General features: G+C 39.1%; 1 protein-coding gene across 2 annotated transcripts in view; it reads right to left on the reverse strand.

Annotated features, from left to right (window-relative positions):
• Positions 1-1,902: 1,902 nt before the first annotated feature.
• Positions 1,903-14,860, reverse strand: part of rp9 (RP9 pre-mRNA splicing factor) — a 29,124-nt gene continuing 16,166 nt past the window's right edge. For both annotated transcript variants that reach the window (XM_048613411.1, XM_048613419.1), the window contains exons 5-6: positions 6,862-6,923; positions 1,903-4,793 (exon numbers count right to left, since the gene is read on the reverse strand). In XM_048613411.1, coding sequence (XP_048469368.1) covers positions 4,616-4,793; positions 6,862-6,923 — 240 coding nt within the window. In that variant the 3' untranslated portion in view covers positions 1,903-4,615. The remainder of the gene's footprint in view (positions 4,794-6,861; positions 6,924-14,860) is intronic.

The following is a 14,860-nucleotide window of genomic DNA, read 5'->3' on the forward strand; positions in this document are numbered from 1 at the left end:
ACAGTAGATTCTTAGCTACTTAACAACAGAAACTGTTTTGAAAGGAATGTTCTTGTCACTTAAATAAACACCTCCACCCCACTTCTGCCATTGTGTTTCATTACTGGAACATGAGGGAAATCATTATAGCAGCTCCAAAGCAAATTTAAATGTAAATAAGAAAAACTGCATTTGTCTCCAAGTGAACCAGCTTGAGGATTGATGAATAATTTTGGGGTGAATATGTAGAAAGCTATCCAACTACTCTACTTCAATCCACCTGCCAGTCTTGTTGAGGTAATTCTTTGACTCTAGAAGAGACAGGGGAGGGTTGAATCCTTGAGGTTACCATGTTCTCTTAACTTGTATTATGACATGAAGGTGCTGGTATTGGACTGGGCTGGACAAAGTTAGAAGTCACACAACAGCAGGTTATAGCCCAACTGGTTTATTTGAAATCACAAGCTTTAGCTGATGAAGGAGCAGCAAAAAAGTACCAGTTGGACTATAACCTGGTATTGTGACTTCTGACTTTGTATTAATTTAAACACAGCAAAGAGAGCAAACAGGGATGACTAAAGTGAAAGAGTGCAACTTTTCTTGAAGGGGGTATTCAACAGAAGACTTCTTTGGCCTTGATCCCTCATACCCTTGTCGCATGGACAAAAATCCTGCTGTGGTTTCTCATCTTTAGCTGTCGCTAATTTGAGTTAAATATTTTCACAATATCTTTGGTTCCTAATATTTCATTGCTTTTTTCCAGCATGTTTCCTTTTGCTTCTTCACCATTCCTTTATGCTTCCCTACTACCTTGCTCTCATCATATTCCCAAACTCATCTCCTTCCCACTACACCTCTTCTCATTCTCACTACTGCTTCTATCTCTCTGAACTCTTTTCAGCCTCTATATCCAATTTACTTGAAATTATATAAATTGCTACAGATTGAAACGCATGTTGATCAATTAAAAGTGGCAAGAATACTTATGATACCACTCACAGAAAGAATGGACATTTGTTTATAATGATTCTTTTGTTTCTATTGTGCAGCTAATGAACCATTTTTAAGATGCTGTCATTATAACATTGGAAAATGCTGTAGCTAATTAGGCCAGCACAGTGGCTCAGTGGTTAGCACTGCTGCCTCACAGCACCAGGGACCCAGGTTTGATTCTACCCTTGGGTGACTGTGTGGAGTTTGCACATTCTCCCTGCGTCTGTGCGGGTTTCGTCCCACAGTCCAAAAGATGTGCAGGTAGGTGGATTGGCTGTGCTAAATTGCCCATAGTGTTCAGGGATGTGTAGATTAGGTGGGTAATAGGGGATTGGGTCTGGGTGGGATGCTCGGAGGGTTGGTGTGGACTTGTTGGGCTGAAGGGCCTGTTTCCACACTGTAGGAATTCTTTGATTCTGATTCTTATACAGGAATGCACCAACAATAAACAGTGAAGTTACTAAAAAGTGTCATATTGTTGCCCAGTATATAGGGGGAGCTTGTCTACTGTTAGAGTCATAGAGTTCTACAGGACAGCCAATTCAGCAGTTCTAATGAAAGGTAATTAACCAAAATGTTAACTATTTTTCTTTCCACAGATGCTGCTAGTTCTGTTATTTCCATTTCCTGCTATTATTAAATAAGAGACTATTGCTAAGAACAAACTGCCTCGCCAATCAAATTTTTACGTAAATGTGATAACCTAAAGTTACGGAAATAAAAAATATTTTAAGAAGCACAATATTGACTGCCTGAACTGAACACCCCATACCCGCAATGTTAGATCTAGAACATTCCAAGCATCTACTATACCGAGGGATCATGTTTCACAAGTTTGACCTTTGCTTCATAAGAGGTTAAAACAAGGAAGGATATGGAAATAAAGTATCTATTGCTTGTGAAGGAGCTTTACAGAATTCTTGATCTGTCAATGGTACAATCCAAAAGCTTTATTGCAATTCACAAACAAACTCAATCTCATTGCTACATGTTGATTCATTCATGCCCTTTTAAAAACATAACGTGCATAACACTTCTGTCACCTAAAAATTAGCAATATCTTGATAAATCTAAGTCACAGGGGTACAACACTTGGAAATTAATTAGGATTAACATCACAAACACAGCAAAAATATCACCTGTTGCTGTATTCCACAAAACCTTGCTATTTTTTCCCATTGCCTTTCCAGTAGAACATAACAGAACAGCTTTAGAATGTCACTTTGTCATTGTGTTCCTACACCAGATTTCAATTGTTATAAGGTACATTTATACTACATTTGACTAAGAACTAAAAGTAATATCATTAGCTAAAATTTTTTACAATCAAAACGTTCCCACCAAGACTAGGGTTTGATCTGGCAAAACAGACAGGTGTACACCAGCTGGACACACGAATTCAATGGACAGAATTTTATATTGATGCAAAGAGCTTGCCGCCACAGAAGGAAACTCAGCAGGCAGCTGATGGGCCTACAAGAAGCCTGCCATGCAGCCTAAACATGCTGGAAGCAGGTTAAATTGGTGCCCAGTGGGACTTCTGCATTTCAGTGAAAGGAGATCTCATTCTCTGGAGCTGCTGGCCAGATTGCCTGGCACCTCCAAATTAAAGAACACCTGCCCAGGCCAACTTTACTGTTGCATGGCAGTATGACATTGCTATCTGCAGTATTTTGCCTTGACTCCAGAAATCTGAAACAAACACAGAATGCTGACAAAACTCAGCAGGTGCGGCAGAGAGACAAAGTTGACATTTCAGTTCCAATATGAATCTGCTTCAGAATAAACAGGTGTTGGAAATTTTATTTTTGTATCTTGACAGAGGCAGAGGCAATGCAAGAGACAAAAGGCTTTGGGGCAGAATGCAAAAGTGAAGAACAGACATAATGCAATCAGTTGTCCATTCCCCATTTTTCTTACATGTCCTTCCCCATCCCCACCACATTTTTGTCTTATACCTTGTTTATTTTTCTCTTAGTAGAGGTCCCAATCCCTTCTTTTCTCATTTTTACACCTTTATAGGTGTTTCTCTTTCTCTATCGTTAACAACCTCTTTGTCATAGTCAGAAGTATATATATTTTTTAAAATTCCAACACCTTTCATATATCATACCAGACTTGAACTGTTCACGTTCTCTCTCCATAGCGGAGTTTCTCCAGTATTCTGTCTATTATTGGGGTTAATTGGTATGGTACCAAGCTTAATTGACTCAATTATTTGAATATTGCTAGAAAGAAAAGGCACATTTTTTGCAGCTTTTGCCTTGGTACTTATTAGGATAATGACAAGAAATACTTGCATCACAAGCACCACCACTTATTCACTGTGCAAGGTAGACGCTGAAATAGGGATGTATCAAAGCCGTCCTGTAGGGTGATGGCAAATAATCAGATGTTTTCCTACCACACATAGTGCAAAATTATGTAAGGACACAAGACTGCCATTTTTGGTCCTGAAAGGTGCCTGGTCCACCTTAGATTACCATTCAAGGGTAAGATATTTCAAATATTTCAGCGGCAGGTGAAGCTAGCTGCTTCATATCACTACTATGCAATAGAAACACAAGTGCTACTCAGGCTGCCATCAAACCAAAAGACTTTTCACCTCTGACGCGAATGAGAATTGAGAAAATGAAAAGGGTAATTTCAGTGGTATGATGCTGGATATGTTGGCCATATGTCTCAAAGGCTGGCAAATTGCATCAAACAGCACATCCCTTTAGCTGTTAGCAAAAAACAAGGTGATGACTGCACCCAACCAGCTTGCACTTGCAAAACTCAATGAGAATCAATTCTGCAATTCAACAGCATTTGCTACATAATCCAGAGTGCGTAAAGCATCATGCTGGCAATTAATTTAAGATTGTCGGCTTGGGTTGCAACATGGCACCATTTACATGTACTGACAGCTATAAATATTAATACACAAGATGCTATATTTTGCAAACAGAACATGGTGTCTGTTTCAATGCAGTAAAACAAGCATCAGCCACTGTGGTTTGCCTCTCTCAGGGCAATGTCAACCTGCCTTGTTTAACATTGATATTTAAACAAAGTTTAGCAGTTAACTGTAAGTCATCATTAACAGATACATTCTCCATGGCAACACATCTACCAGAGTCCATTTGCCAACCAATCAACATTCTCCTCTCATATGGTATAAAGGTATATCCTTTTACTTTGTTATTACTTGTGAGTTACCCCGCTGCTTACAACACAAAAAGGGTTGAGAAGATGTGGCTTTTTCAGCAATACTCAAGTTCTAAACTACCCAACAATTACTTGTATAGCTGAATTATTTCAACATGTTGTGCAGGTTGTCTGTTTCAATGCCAGCCCATCTACCAAGTTATGGAAGTGAACTCAGGGTGTGTGGGAAGATGCTGGGTTGAGTAACCACCCCATTTTACACGCAATCTACTTCATCCGGAACACCGTGGTGAGGGCACATAAAATCCAACCCAATGTGTGCATACTCTGTCAGAAAGGGAAGCATGTTAATTTTAATCAAGTTCAGGTATCGGGTTTATTTCTACAGTTTTTCCCCATTCTGATTAAGGTACCCAATTTCTGAAGCTGCAGAATGTACATATGAACATAAATATTTCTTTTGAAGAAAAAGAAAACAATTCAGTCTTTTGTCTTATTCAGAGCTATCACTTGATTTTCTGGACTTGTGTTTCTTTCTTTTCTTCTTTTCCTTCTTTCTCCTCTTCTCTTTTCTCTTTTTCTTCTTTTTGTGCCTATCTCCAGAATCTGAGGAGCTGGAACTGTTACTGTCTGATGTGGTGTCCTCTAACATCTGTTTCAGCTGTTGTATCCTAAAAGAAAGTAAGTGTCACATTATAGTAATTAAAATAAGCAACGATGCTTATTCAGGATTTTTTAAAAAGTGAGTTATTTTTATTTCAACTAGAACACACTCAATTACCAGAGAAAATCTATTCAACTTAGAAAAAAAGGACACAATTTATTTAAATCATCGATAGGAGATAGGTTCAATCAATTGCCTAATTAATATTTGCAATATACATTAATGACTTGGATGAAGCAACCAAAGCCAAATTTGCATATGTCACAAAGATAGGTAGGAGAGGAAGTTTTTAGGATGCAAAGTCTGCAATGGAATATAGGTTAAGTGTGTGAGGAAAAAACTGGCATGTGATTTATAATGTGGCAAAAAATATCAAGTTATCCATTTTGGTTGGAAGAATTGCTTAAGTGAAATACTATGTTTCAGTATGTTCTGGTACACTTAAAGACAAATACCCTTATAGTACAGATGAGGAAATTTTTTTCTCAGGGTTGTGCAACTTTGGAATTCTGCCTCAGAAGGTAGTAGAGATAGGACACAAAATATTTTTAAAGGTGGAGGTAGATTTATTCCCTTACCTCAGAAGAATCTAAGGTCATTGGGGATAGATGAGGATGTGGAATTCAAAACAAACAGATAAACCACATTTTTACTGAATAGCGAAGCAGGGTTGAGGGGTAGAATGACCTACCTCTGCTCCCAATTAATATATTTTTAAATAATTAGGAAGACATACAGAATTCCAGGCTATATTGCAGGAGGAATGAAATAAAGAAGTAGGGAAGTATACCACAACACTAAAGGATGTAGATGAGACCTTACTGAGTACCACACACAGCTTTGGTCCTCTATTTCAAGGAGAATTTTGTTTTAATAAGAATATAAGAGTAAAAGCTTATGATTTTCTAATTTTATGTTGTTTAGCACTTCTTAAATAATGGAGTGACACTGGCAGTTTCCAAACTGAGGGAGCATTCCTAAATTAGAAGAGCTTTGGAAGATCATGACAAGACATCAATTTCCCCAACTACAATTTGTAATATCCTGGAATGGAAACAATTAGATTTGGAAATTGTTCAAACTTTAATCTCAATTATTTTCTCCAGGACTATTTAAAAAATATTTTGCACATACTTCAGCCTGGGTCTAAAAGTCAAGAAAATTGGGTGCAACTGTAAGTTCCCCTTCAAGCCACACACCATGCTGAACTGGAAATATATGCCATCCGTGTTGCTGGGTCAAGACCTTAGAACTCCCTCCCCTACATTGCGGGTCCACTTTCTCAATGGCAGCTATGAATGGATCATAAATGCTGGCTCAACCAGCTACACCCACATCCCCTGAACAAACAAAAAAATACCCAAGAAGGGGCATGAGTACAAACTTTGAAGTTACAAGCCGCCGGTGGGGTTGGGGGAGGGGGCAGTCGGGGTGCAGAGAGGTTGGATGGTCTCGTGGTAGTATCGCTGGATTGTTAATCCCCAGACCCAGATAATGTTTTGGGGACCCGTGTTCGAATCCTGCTACAGTAGATGGTAGAATTTGAATTCAATAAATATCTGGAATTAAAAATCTAATGACGACTGTGAATCCATTGTCAATTGTCACTGACATTGTCAGTGCCCTTTAGGGAAGGAAACTGCCATCCTTACCTGGTCTGGCCAACATGTGACTCCAGACCCACAGCAATGTGGTTGACTCTTAACTGCCCTCTGGGCAATTAGGGATGGGCAATAAATGCTGCCTGGCCAGTGATGCCCTCATCCTGTGAATGAATGAAGAATAAAAGGAGCTCCAATGCAGCAATGGCCACCATGGAGGCCTGACCAAGTTACAAAAGCTGCACTCTCACTCTAGCAGACAGATTCCCACTGTCACAGGTCTTCCTCCCCCTCATCATTTTTCAAGCCTCAGAACATGGTAAAAATTTGGAAAACACTGCCCTAATGTTTTTAGGCACACATTTTAATATATCTCATTCCATGTTTTTCATGATTTCCATTGTGTTTTTAAATCAGTAATGGAACAGACAGTTATTTCCACTATTAGTCTATGCTTGCTATCACAATGCTTACCTGGTTTCCTTTTCATACCGTTTATTTTCTCTAATTAAATCGTACATGGGATCCTCATGTGCCTAGTAAAAGAAAATATCACATTAGTGACTCGTTTCTGGCAAGTACAAATTTCTGTACACCAAACATTATACTGTTATAAGATATGTTATCTGAAACATCAATTTAGATTATTGATTGGACTTCTTTTTCCTACTTTGGACCATTTGGAAATAATGGCTTGCAAAGATGACTAGCTACAGCAGTGAAAACAACAGGTGCATTTATAAAGAATACAAGCTGCTTGCCTAGAGTCACTGAGTCTACAATAGTTTCAAAGAAAGGTCATATTATCCAGTTTGAGTGTGTAACAACATAACTGGATCTGAATACTGTGGGTCTGATTTCTCCTTCCTTGGAGGTGGCAAGAAAGGTGGTGACAAAAAATATGGGACAATGTCTTTCTGGAAAAAGGCTCACCCCCTCCTTGCCAACTCACTTAAGGTCTGGCAAGACAGTCCATGGGTGATTTTCTTGACCTGCCACAAATTAAAGCCCATAATTGGTCAATTAATGGACACCTGAGGCCTCACCTCTGCACCTACTCCATCATCTGTCACTCCTTATGAGCAAGAGAGGGTCAGTTTCCCAACTGGGAAACCAGGGCAACCGACCTGCTGGGTTGGGCAAGGGAGTGGGCTTGGCAATTGGAAGCACAGGTGAGGGATGGTCTCTGAAAGCCATCCCTCAACCTTATGCGGCAGAAATATGGGGAGTACGAAGAGTCCCACTACTGAATAACCTGAGTAGGCCACAATCGGCAGACTTTAGATCTTTATTTGGCTAGCAGCTTTTGGCGATCTGAGATGCCAGCATTGAGGCTTATGATTCACCTAAACTAAAGCTTACCAATCAGTTGTAAATGAGCTAATTGGCGAGAGATATGGTGTTTTTTCTTTCTCAGCAGTTGAGTTGGTCAGCACAGAAAGCACTTGTCCCAAAGTTTGAAAACCAAAGGGGAAAATTCTGCACAGACACAGAGAAATAGAACTTGCCTGAAATGGATAACTTCAGACTTGCCTATATTAAAATCCATCTGCCCCAGCTTTGCCCATTTACCAAAGCTATCAATATCCTGTTGTAATTTTATGCTTGTCGTCAACACTACCTACAATGCTATCCAGTTTTGTCTTGTCAGCAAATTTGGATATTTGACTTTTTATGCCATTATCCAAGTCATTAATGAATATTGTGAATACATGAGATCCCAACATTCATTCCTGCAGGACACCACTGGTCACATCCTGCCAATTCAAGTACTTACCCATTATTCCAACTCTGTTTTCTGCCACTCAAACAATTTCCTATTCATGTCAGTAGTTTGTCATCAATTCCATGGACTTCCACCTTAGCTAACAAGGAGCACTTACACACATCTAACTATTAGGTAGGGGGAGGGGGTTTGAGGTGGGTAGTAACCTATAGAATACCACTTCACTCTTTTAAACAGAAAGTAAATTCTCCTCGACACTCCCCTATCAAACACTCCCAGAACAGGAACAGCATGGGGTTAGAGGCTGAGTGGTGACCTTACAGAGGATTACAAAATAAAGAGGGGCATGGATAGGGTAAATAGTCAAGGTCTTTTTCCTAGGGTGGGGGTGTCCAAAACTAGAGGGCATAGGTTTAAGGTGAGTGGGGGAAGATATAAAACAGACCTGAGGGGTAATGTTTTCATGCAGAGGGTGGTCTGTCTATGGAACAAGTTGCCAGAAGTTGCAGAGGCAGCACAATTACAACATTTAAAAGGCATCTGGAGGGGTATACGAATAGGAAGGGTTTAGAAGGATGTGGGCCAAATGCGACAAGGTCAGATTGGGATGTCCAGTCAGTGTGTACAAATTGGACTGAAGGGTCTGTTTTCATGCTGTATGACTCTAAGAAAGGTGGCCTGCTATCCAAAGGGGAAAAAAAAGTAGAAAAATCAGGAGTAGAAAAATTTGTACCAGGAGCAACTGGAAGAAACAGTAAATCCAACCAAAAATAACCTTATGCTTGAATTTTTCAGCAAACACTGACTATGAGAAGTTTGTGATTTACCAAAGATAGGAACAGTAAACTGGGGACTGACTTACAGTAAATCTACTCTATCTGTGACATCACAAATCACAAACTCACCTATCATGCAAAAAAAAACAACAAAACTCAACATCCATGGGCAATTGTGTATCTGCAATCTTTTACCCTGTTTTTAACGAGCTCCACACATGAATTTCATCATTTGCAGGGGTTCTAAGGAATGGAACCCTTGCAGATATGGAGGAATGACTGTAATTTCATTCTGTCAGTCACTCGGTGCACACATTCAACCTTACTCACCCACTAACCCTCACTCATACAGTGCCAGGCAAATGGGCAGACTTGCGGGTGTGTACGTGCGTGTCAATAGGCTGACAGACAGGGGAAGCTGGAAAGCGTGTCTGGGGAGCAGGGCTAAGAGTGTGCAGGAGCAGAAAACAATAGATGTGGAGGAAAAAGGCAACCAAGACAGGTTGTAGGGAGCAGAGGCCATGGTGGGCGAAGGCCAGAGCATTAAGAAAACCTGGAGATGTAGCAAGACTTTTTTTTTTGGGGGGGGGGGGGGGGGGCAGAGGGGAGAGAGAACTGGCACAGAGAATCAGGGCACCGATCACAGCTACAGGATTTATTCTAAGGATTAATTTGTTAAAATTTTATTTCAAACACTAGGTGCTGTCAGTGAAATAAACATGCTAGTTGCAGAAACCTCTCTTCCACCTTGGTTCCCAATCCAACAACCCCAATGGCTGACGACATGATTGGTTCCTGATCCCACCATCCACACGTTGAAATCCGATGTCCCATTCCTGTGAGCTGATTGCTGACTGATTCATGTGAATAGCAGACGAAGTTAGTTGGAATCAAAGTGTGACAAAACCAGTCACAGTGAGTGAGATAAAGGGAAAGAGGTGGCAGAGTATAACAGAGATTTCTGTCTACAATTGAGATTCAAGATCTGAAAGTTAATCTATGGTCATGTTAGAACTCATTTTCATTTTCTTGTATTTCCTTTGCAGAGTCTTTGGAGAAGTATTAATCAAGAGCCATAAGTCATGGTTGGTGGTGACACAGGGGGAGAGGGGAGCCTGAGAGAGAGGAGAGAGCGGAGAGAGAGATAGATTTTAGCCAGCAATCATTTAACCTCTGAAGATAGGTCTTTGGGCCTATTGATTTTATTATTTTGTAATTTCTTTGCATGATTAAGGCCTTTTCTTTTTAAAAAGCATGGATGAAAACAATGGAGAAAAAAAAATGCTTTAAGCCACAGACAGTGTGGAAGATGTTGCTTTTAAAATGAGATACTGGAGCTCATTGAGAGTTGAATCTACAATGTTGTCTTATTCAAGAAATGGGGGAAGAATGTTAGGCATATCAGCTTTGTGTTGTGGGTATAGGTTGGGATAGGGGTGTGTGCACATGTCTATGTATGTTCAGGGCAATTTTGCTCAGAGACAGCCCTTTGATGTTTTTTTTTTAAAATTGAGAGTTGTGGGTTCAGGAGGGCTCAGTATAGTATCAACTACTTGACTGGTTCCTGGGTAAGTGACTACAAACCTTGTATGTAAACAATAGAGCAGAAATATCTAGCATGCAAAAAGAAAACATCCCAATCCTTCTCTCTACTGTGTGAGGAAATAATAGAAAATCTCCATTAGCTGTTCTCACTCACCATTTCCCTGTAAATTGCTTTTTCTGCAACTTGCCTGCTGAAAGGAAAAAGGGGAAAATCCATCTTCAGAGACACTGAAAGGGGCAAATTCTGAAGCAGTGAATGAAAGAAAGCATCCGGGTACAAACAACCTTGTCTCATCAAAAAACTGGGAGGAAGCAGAAGGAATTGAAAGGAAACAATTCAACACCTGAGGTTTGGATTGGTGCTATTGAACAGTGACGATGTTGCTTTTGTTTTGCCACCCTTAATATTCTTGTCTTAAGTCTGTGTGTTTGTATGTGGGAATTTCTAAAAAGATGTAGAGTTCAAGTTATAGAGTTATAAGCCAGCAATTCATGTTTCTATCAATCCATTCATTAATAAACAGTTTGATTACAGTAAATACTTTTTTCCTTTTCAACTAGAAAACCTTTTGTGCATTTTCTTTTGACTTGAATAGACAGGTAAAATTGGAAAAGTCAATGGTTTAATCAAATTTTCACATTGTGGCAACTCTAGGAAATGGGGCTTGATTTCTAGCACACTACATCCGAGTTGTGTGACACCATAAATTATTTGAGAAATAGCTCAAGGATATGAGTTAATTTAAAATACATCTTGCTGCTGTTTCACTGCTATACCCATGTTCAACTGAGACTATCCTGTAGTTTTCTTGCAAAATCTTGTTGCTTTGCTAAACAAATTGAGTAGAACCTTGCTTAGCTCTTTTCTTGTCTCTACCCTCCAGCAGGTCTAATTCATTATACAAAGCATAAGTGTAGACAATTTGTCAAAAACAGGTAACGAACAGCCCGCATCCCCAATATTAACACAAGATCTGAACAAGAATCAATATCTCCCAGAGATGAATTGTACATTAATGTTGTGAAGTATTTGATTAAAGTGAGCATTAATGTATCATTTAATGTGTGCATTCATGTATCAATTGAGGCGTTTATTCATGTGTTTATTTTGTTTTTCTAATAACAACATTAATTTAGACACGTTTCCTTGAATTCCTTCCAAGCGGTCTGCACCATTTAGGGCTTTTCCAATATATATTTTTCTTTTTATGATTTCACTTTCCCAAAGTCAAACAAAACTTAAAATCTGACTGTGGAAGCCCTGCCACCAGTCATAAGTGTTTCTAATCAGTAAAAGTAAACCAGAATGCTACCAGTACCAACTGTTCCCAACTGATGGAAGTCTACCAATGGCAACTGGAATCAATAATTCCCAACTCATTGACAACTGACTTAGCCATTTAGTTAAATTGTTTTAAACCTTGAATGAAATATTTCAAGGTGCTTCATTGGGCATCTTAAAACAAAGTATAACACTAAATAAAAACAGATAGTGTTGGAAATACCCACATCAGGCAGCTGCAGAAGAAACAAACAGAATTTGTATTGCATCAGATCTTTTGTTTGAATTAAGGAAAGTTAGAGATAACAGGTTTTGAGTAAGTGGTGCGTAAGTTAAGGATAAAGGAAGGTCTTTGACAGGTGAAAGACAGGAGAAGTTAAATGACAACAAGGTCAAAGGAAATGGTGGTGGGACAGGGGAAGAAACAAGTAAATTTTAAAAATGCCTTGAGCAGTTTGTTGTTTGACGAGAAAAACTAAAAGTTACAAGGAAAAGGAAACAAATTTTGAGATGCTGGTGGCACAGTTTATGGTCTAAAAATGCTAAACTCAATCAATTAAAAGTTAGGTGCTGATCCTCAAACTTATATTGAGCTTCACTGAAACAGCATGGCAGATCAAGTACACGTCAGCCGGACAGCAAGATGGATAATTAATATGACAGGTTTCCTTTTATATATCATTCATCAGTTCTTTTCACTTAAGCTTTGCGATGCAGTCTGATTTCAGATCATTCAGCCTCCTCTACAATAATTTATTCATAATTTCTACCCATTACATTTCCTGACCCTTGATTTGTTGCATCTCATTTCCGTTGCTTTCAGTTTCCAATTCAATAAAATGTTTACATACAGAGCTTGAACCTCTTCTCTATGGGGACACTGACAGATCTACTATCTCTGGTGTTTGCTGCAGCTGTCCGAGCAAGAGTCTCAACAGGGACCTTTAACAAGAAGATAATAGTGACTCTTTACCGAGATTGAATGCTGGTAGGCATATCAAAGGGATTAAAAGTAATGTGAAGTTAAAACTTTTCCTGATGTTGGTAAGCGAGTTTTTCCAATCTCTTGTCTAGTGAAACAGAATTTTTGTTTTATCTGTGTTAAAAGTATACTCATGAATGCGTTCAGTAACTAACCTAAAAAAAAGTTAGGACCTGACAAATCAGATTTCATCTGGAATCTAATTTGTCTTAACAGCAGGTGGGTGCGTAATACAGATAGGATGACTGTTTAATTCTTTGATTGGCAGAGGATGTACAGCTTCAGAGATCTTGCAGATCTTTCATCTTCTCAGAACTGCAAAATGCATCACCAGCAATTAATTAGTTTTGAAGTATATTTAGTGTTTTTGAGTAGACAAATATATCAGCTAATGTATGTACAGTAAGATTGCACAAACAGCTAATTCAGTAACTGATATATTGATCTGGTTTTCATAACAAAAATTGAAAAATTAATGTTGATGCAGAACCAAATAAATTATTCAAAGAGCAGAGGAAGTATGATGGAATGTCATGTATTCATTTTAACTTACAGGTAAGATCTCAGTTTAAGATATCATCTGAAAATCAGAGCCTGAGAGGCACACTATCAGTATTGTACTTGTGATGCCTTCAAAGTGGACAGAACTTGTATTCTTTCAACTTAGAAGGAAGTTAAACTCACATAGTAAAATTCTTTCTATTGCTACTATATCCCACATTATTTTACATGCAAAACTAGGCAACATCGATGGAATTAAACGAGGTCAAACCTGATGTAGCTCAGTAAATCCTATAATAAATATGAACAATACCAGTAGCACTACAAAAACAACATGCTGTTACTTGGTTTCAGGAAAATTTAGCTTTAATTGGACAGTTTTCAAAAACAGTAATCTAATGTGCTGAAAATATGAAGTGAATTTTAAATTAAATACGCAGATGAGTTTGGGTAGGGTGCAGGTGGATTTGTTTTTATTCTCTCACAGGATGTGCATAACACTTGCTAGGTCATTATTTATTACCCATCACTGATTGCCCAGAGGGCAGTTAAGTGTCAACCACATTGCTGTTGTTGTTGGTTAGACCAGTTAAGATGGCAGCTAAAATATTTCAAATCTGTTTCCTGATTAAAACTTGCCTTTAATCTGCTCAACTTCATACTTTGAGGTTGGCCATACATGAAAAACAACACCATTAACTGAGGGTGGGCTGCAACTTTAAATACAGGTATTTCTCCTATAACGCGGTAGTTGCGTTCTTGCGTGACCTTGCACTATAGAAAATTGACATAGAAAATCGCATTATAGGGAAATTGCTGTATCTGTACAGCAGAAAGTTCATGTTATTCAAACAGCGTCCACTATTCATCAATCGTGTTACAGTCAATTCACGTTAACAAAACACACGCTATAGCAGAAATATCTGTATGATAAAATGTCTGCGCATCTCATTGCCATTCTGCCTCTGAAATTTTACAGTATTAATGATTCGGTTTCAAAATCTTTGTGTAACTTAGCAACTTCAAAAGGGCGTGGGTATGGAAGATCCAGGTGCCTGCTGAAAGGAACCTTCAGAGTCAGGCACATCACCCAAGACATTCCTCTATCACCTTTTTGCTAGATCCTGATTCCCTTCTCTCTAACCAGGCCCACTTCCACCCAAGATCCTCAATCTTTTCCCTAATCAAGGCATTACTGACCCAAGACTCTGGACCTAGCCCCATCACCAGCACTTTGAGCCTTCCCTCATGAGGCTCCCATTTCACCTCTTATGCCCTTGATCCTACTCCTTCACCATGGTCCTCTTTCATAAGACCATAAGACATAGGAGCAGAAATTAGACCATTCGGCCCATTGCATGGCGGAGCTGACTCAATCATGGCTGATAAGTTTCTCAACCCCATTCTCCTACCTTCTCTCCATAACTTTTGATCCTCTCAACAATCAAGAATCTATCTCTGTCTTAAATATACTTAATTATCTAGCCTCCACAGCCTTCTGTGTCAATGAATTCCATAGATTCACTACTCTTTGGATGAAGAAGTTTTTCCTCATCTCTGTTCTAAAGGGTCTTCCCTTTACTCTAAGTCTGTGCCCTCGGGTCCTAGTCTCTCCTGCTAACGGAAACACCTTCCCAATGTCCACTCTATCCAGGCCTTTC

Source organism: Rhincodon typus, chromosome 2, assembly GCF_021869965.1.
Source record: "Rhincodon typus isolate 14 chromosome 2, sRhiTyp1.1, whole genome shotgun sequence".
NCBI lineage: Eukaryota > Metazoa > Chordata > Chondrichthyes > Orectolobiformes > Rhincodontidae > Rhincodon > Rhincodon typus.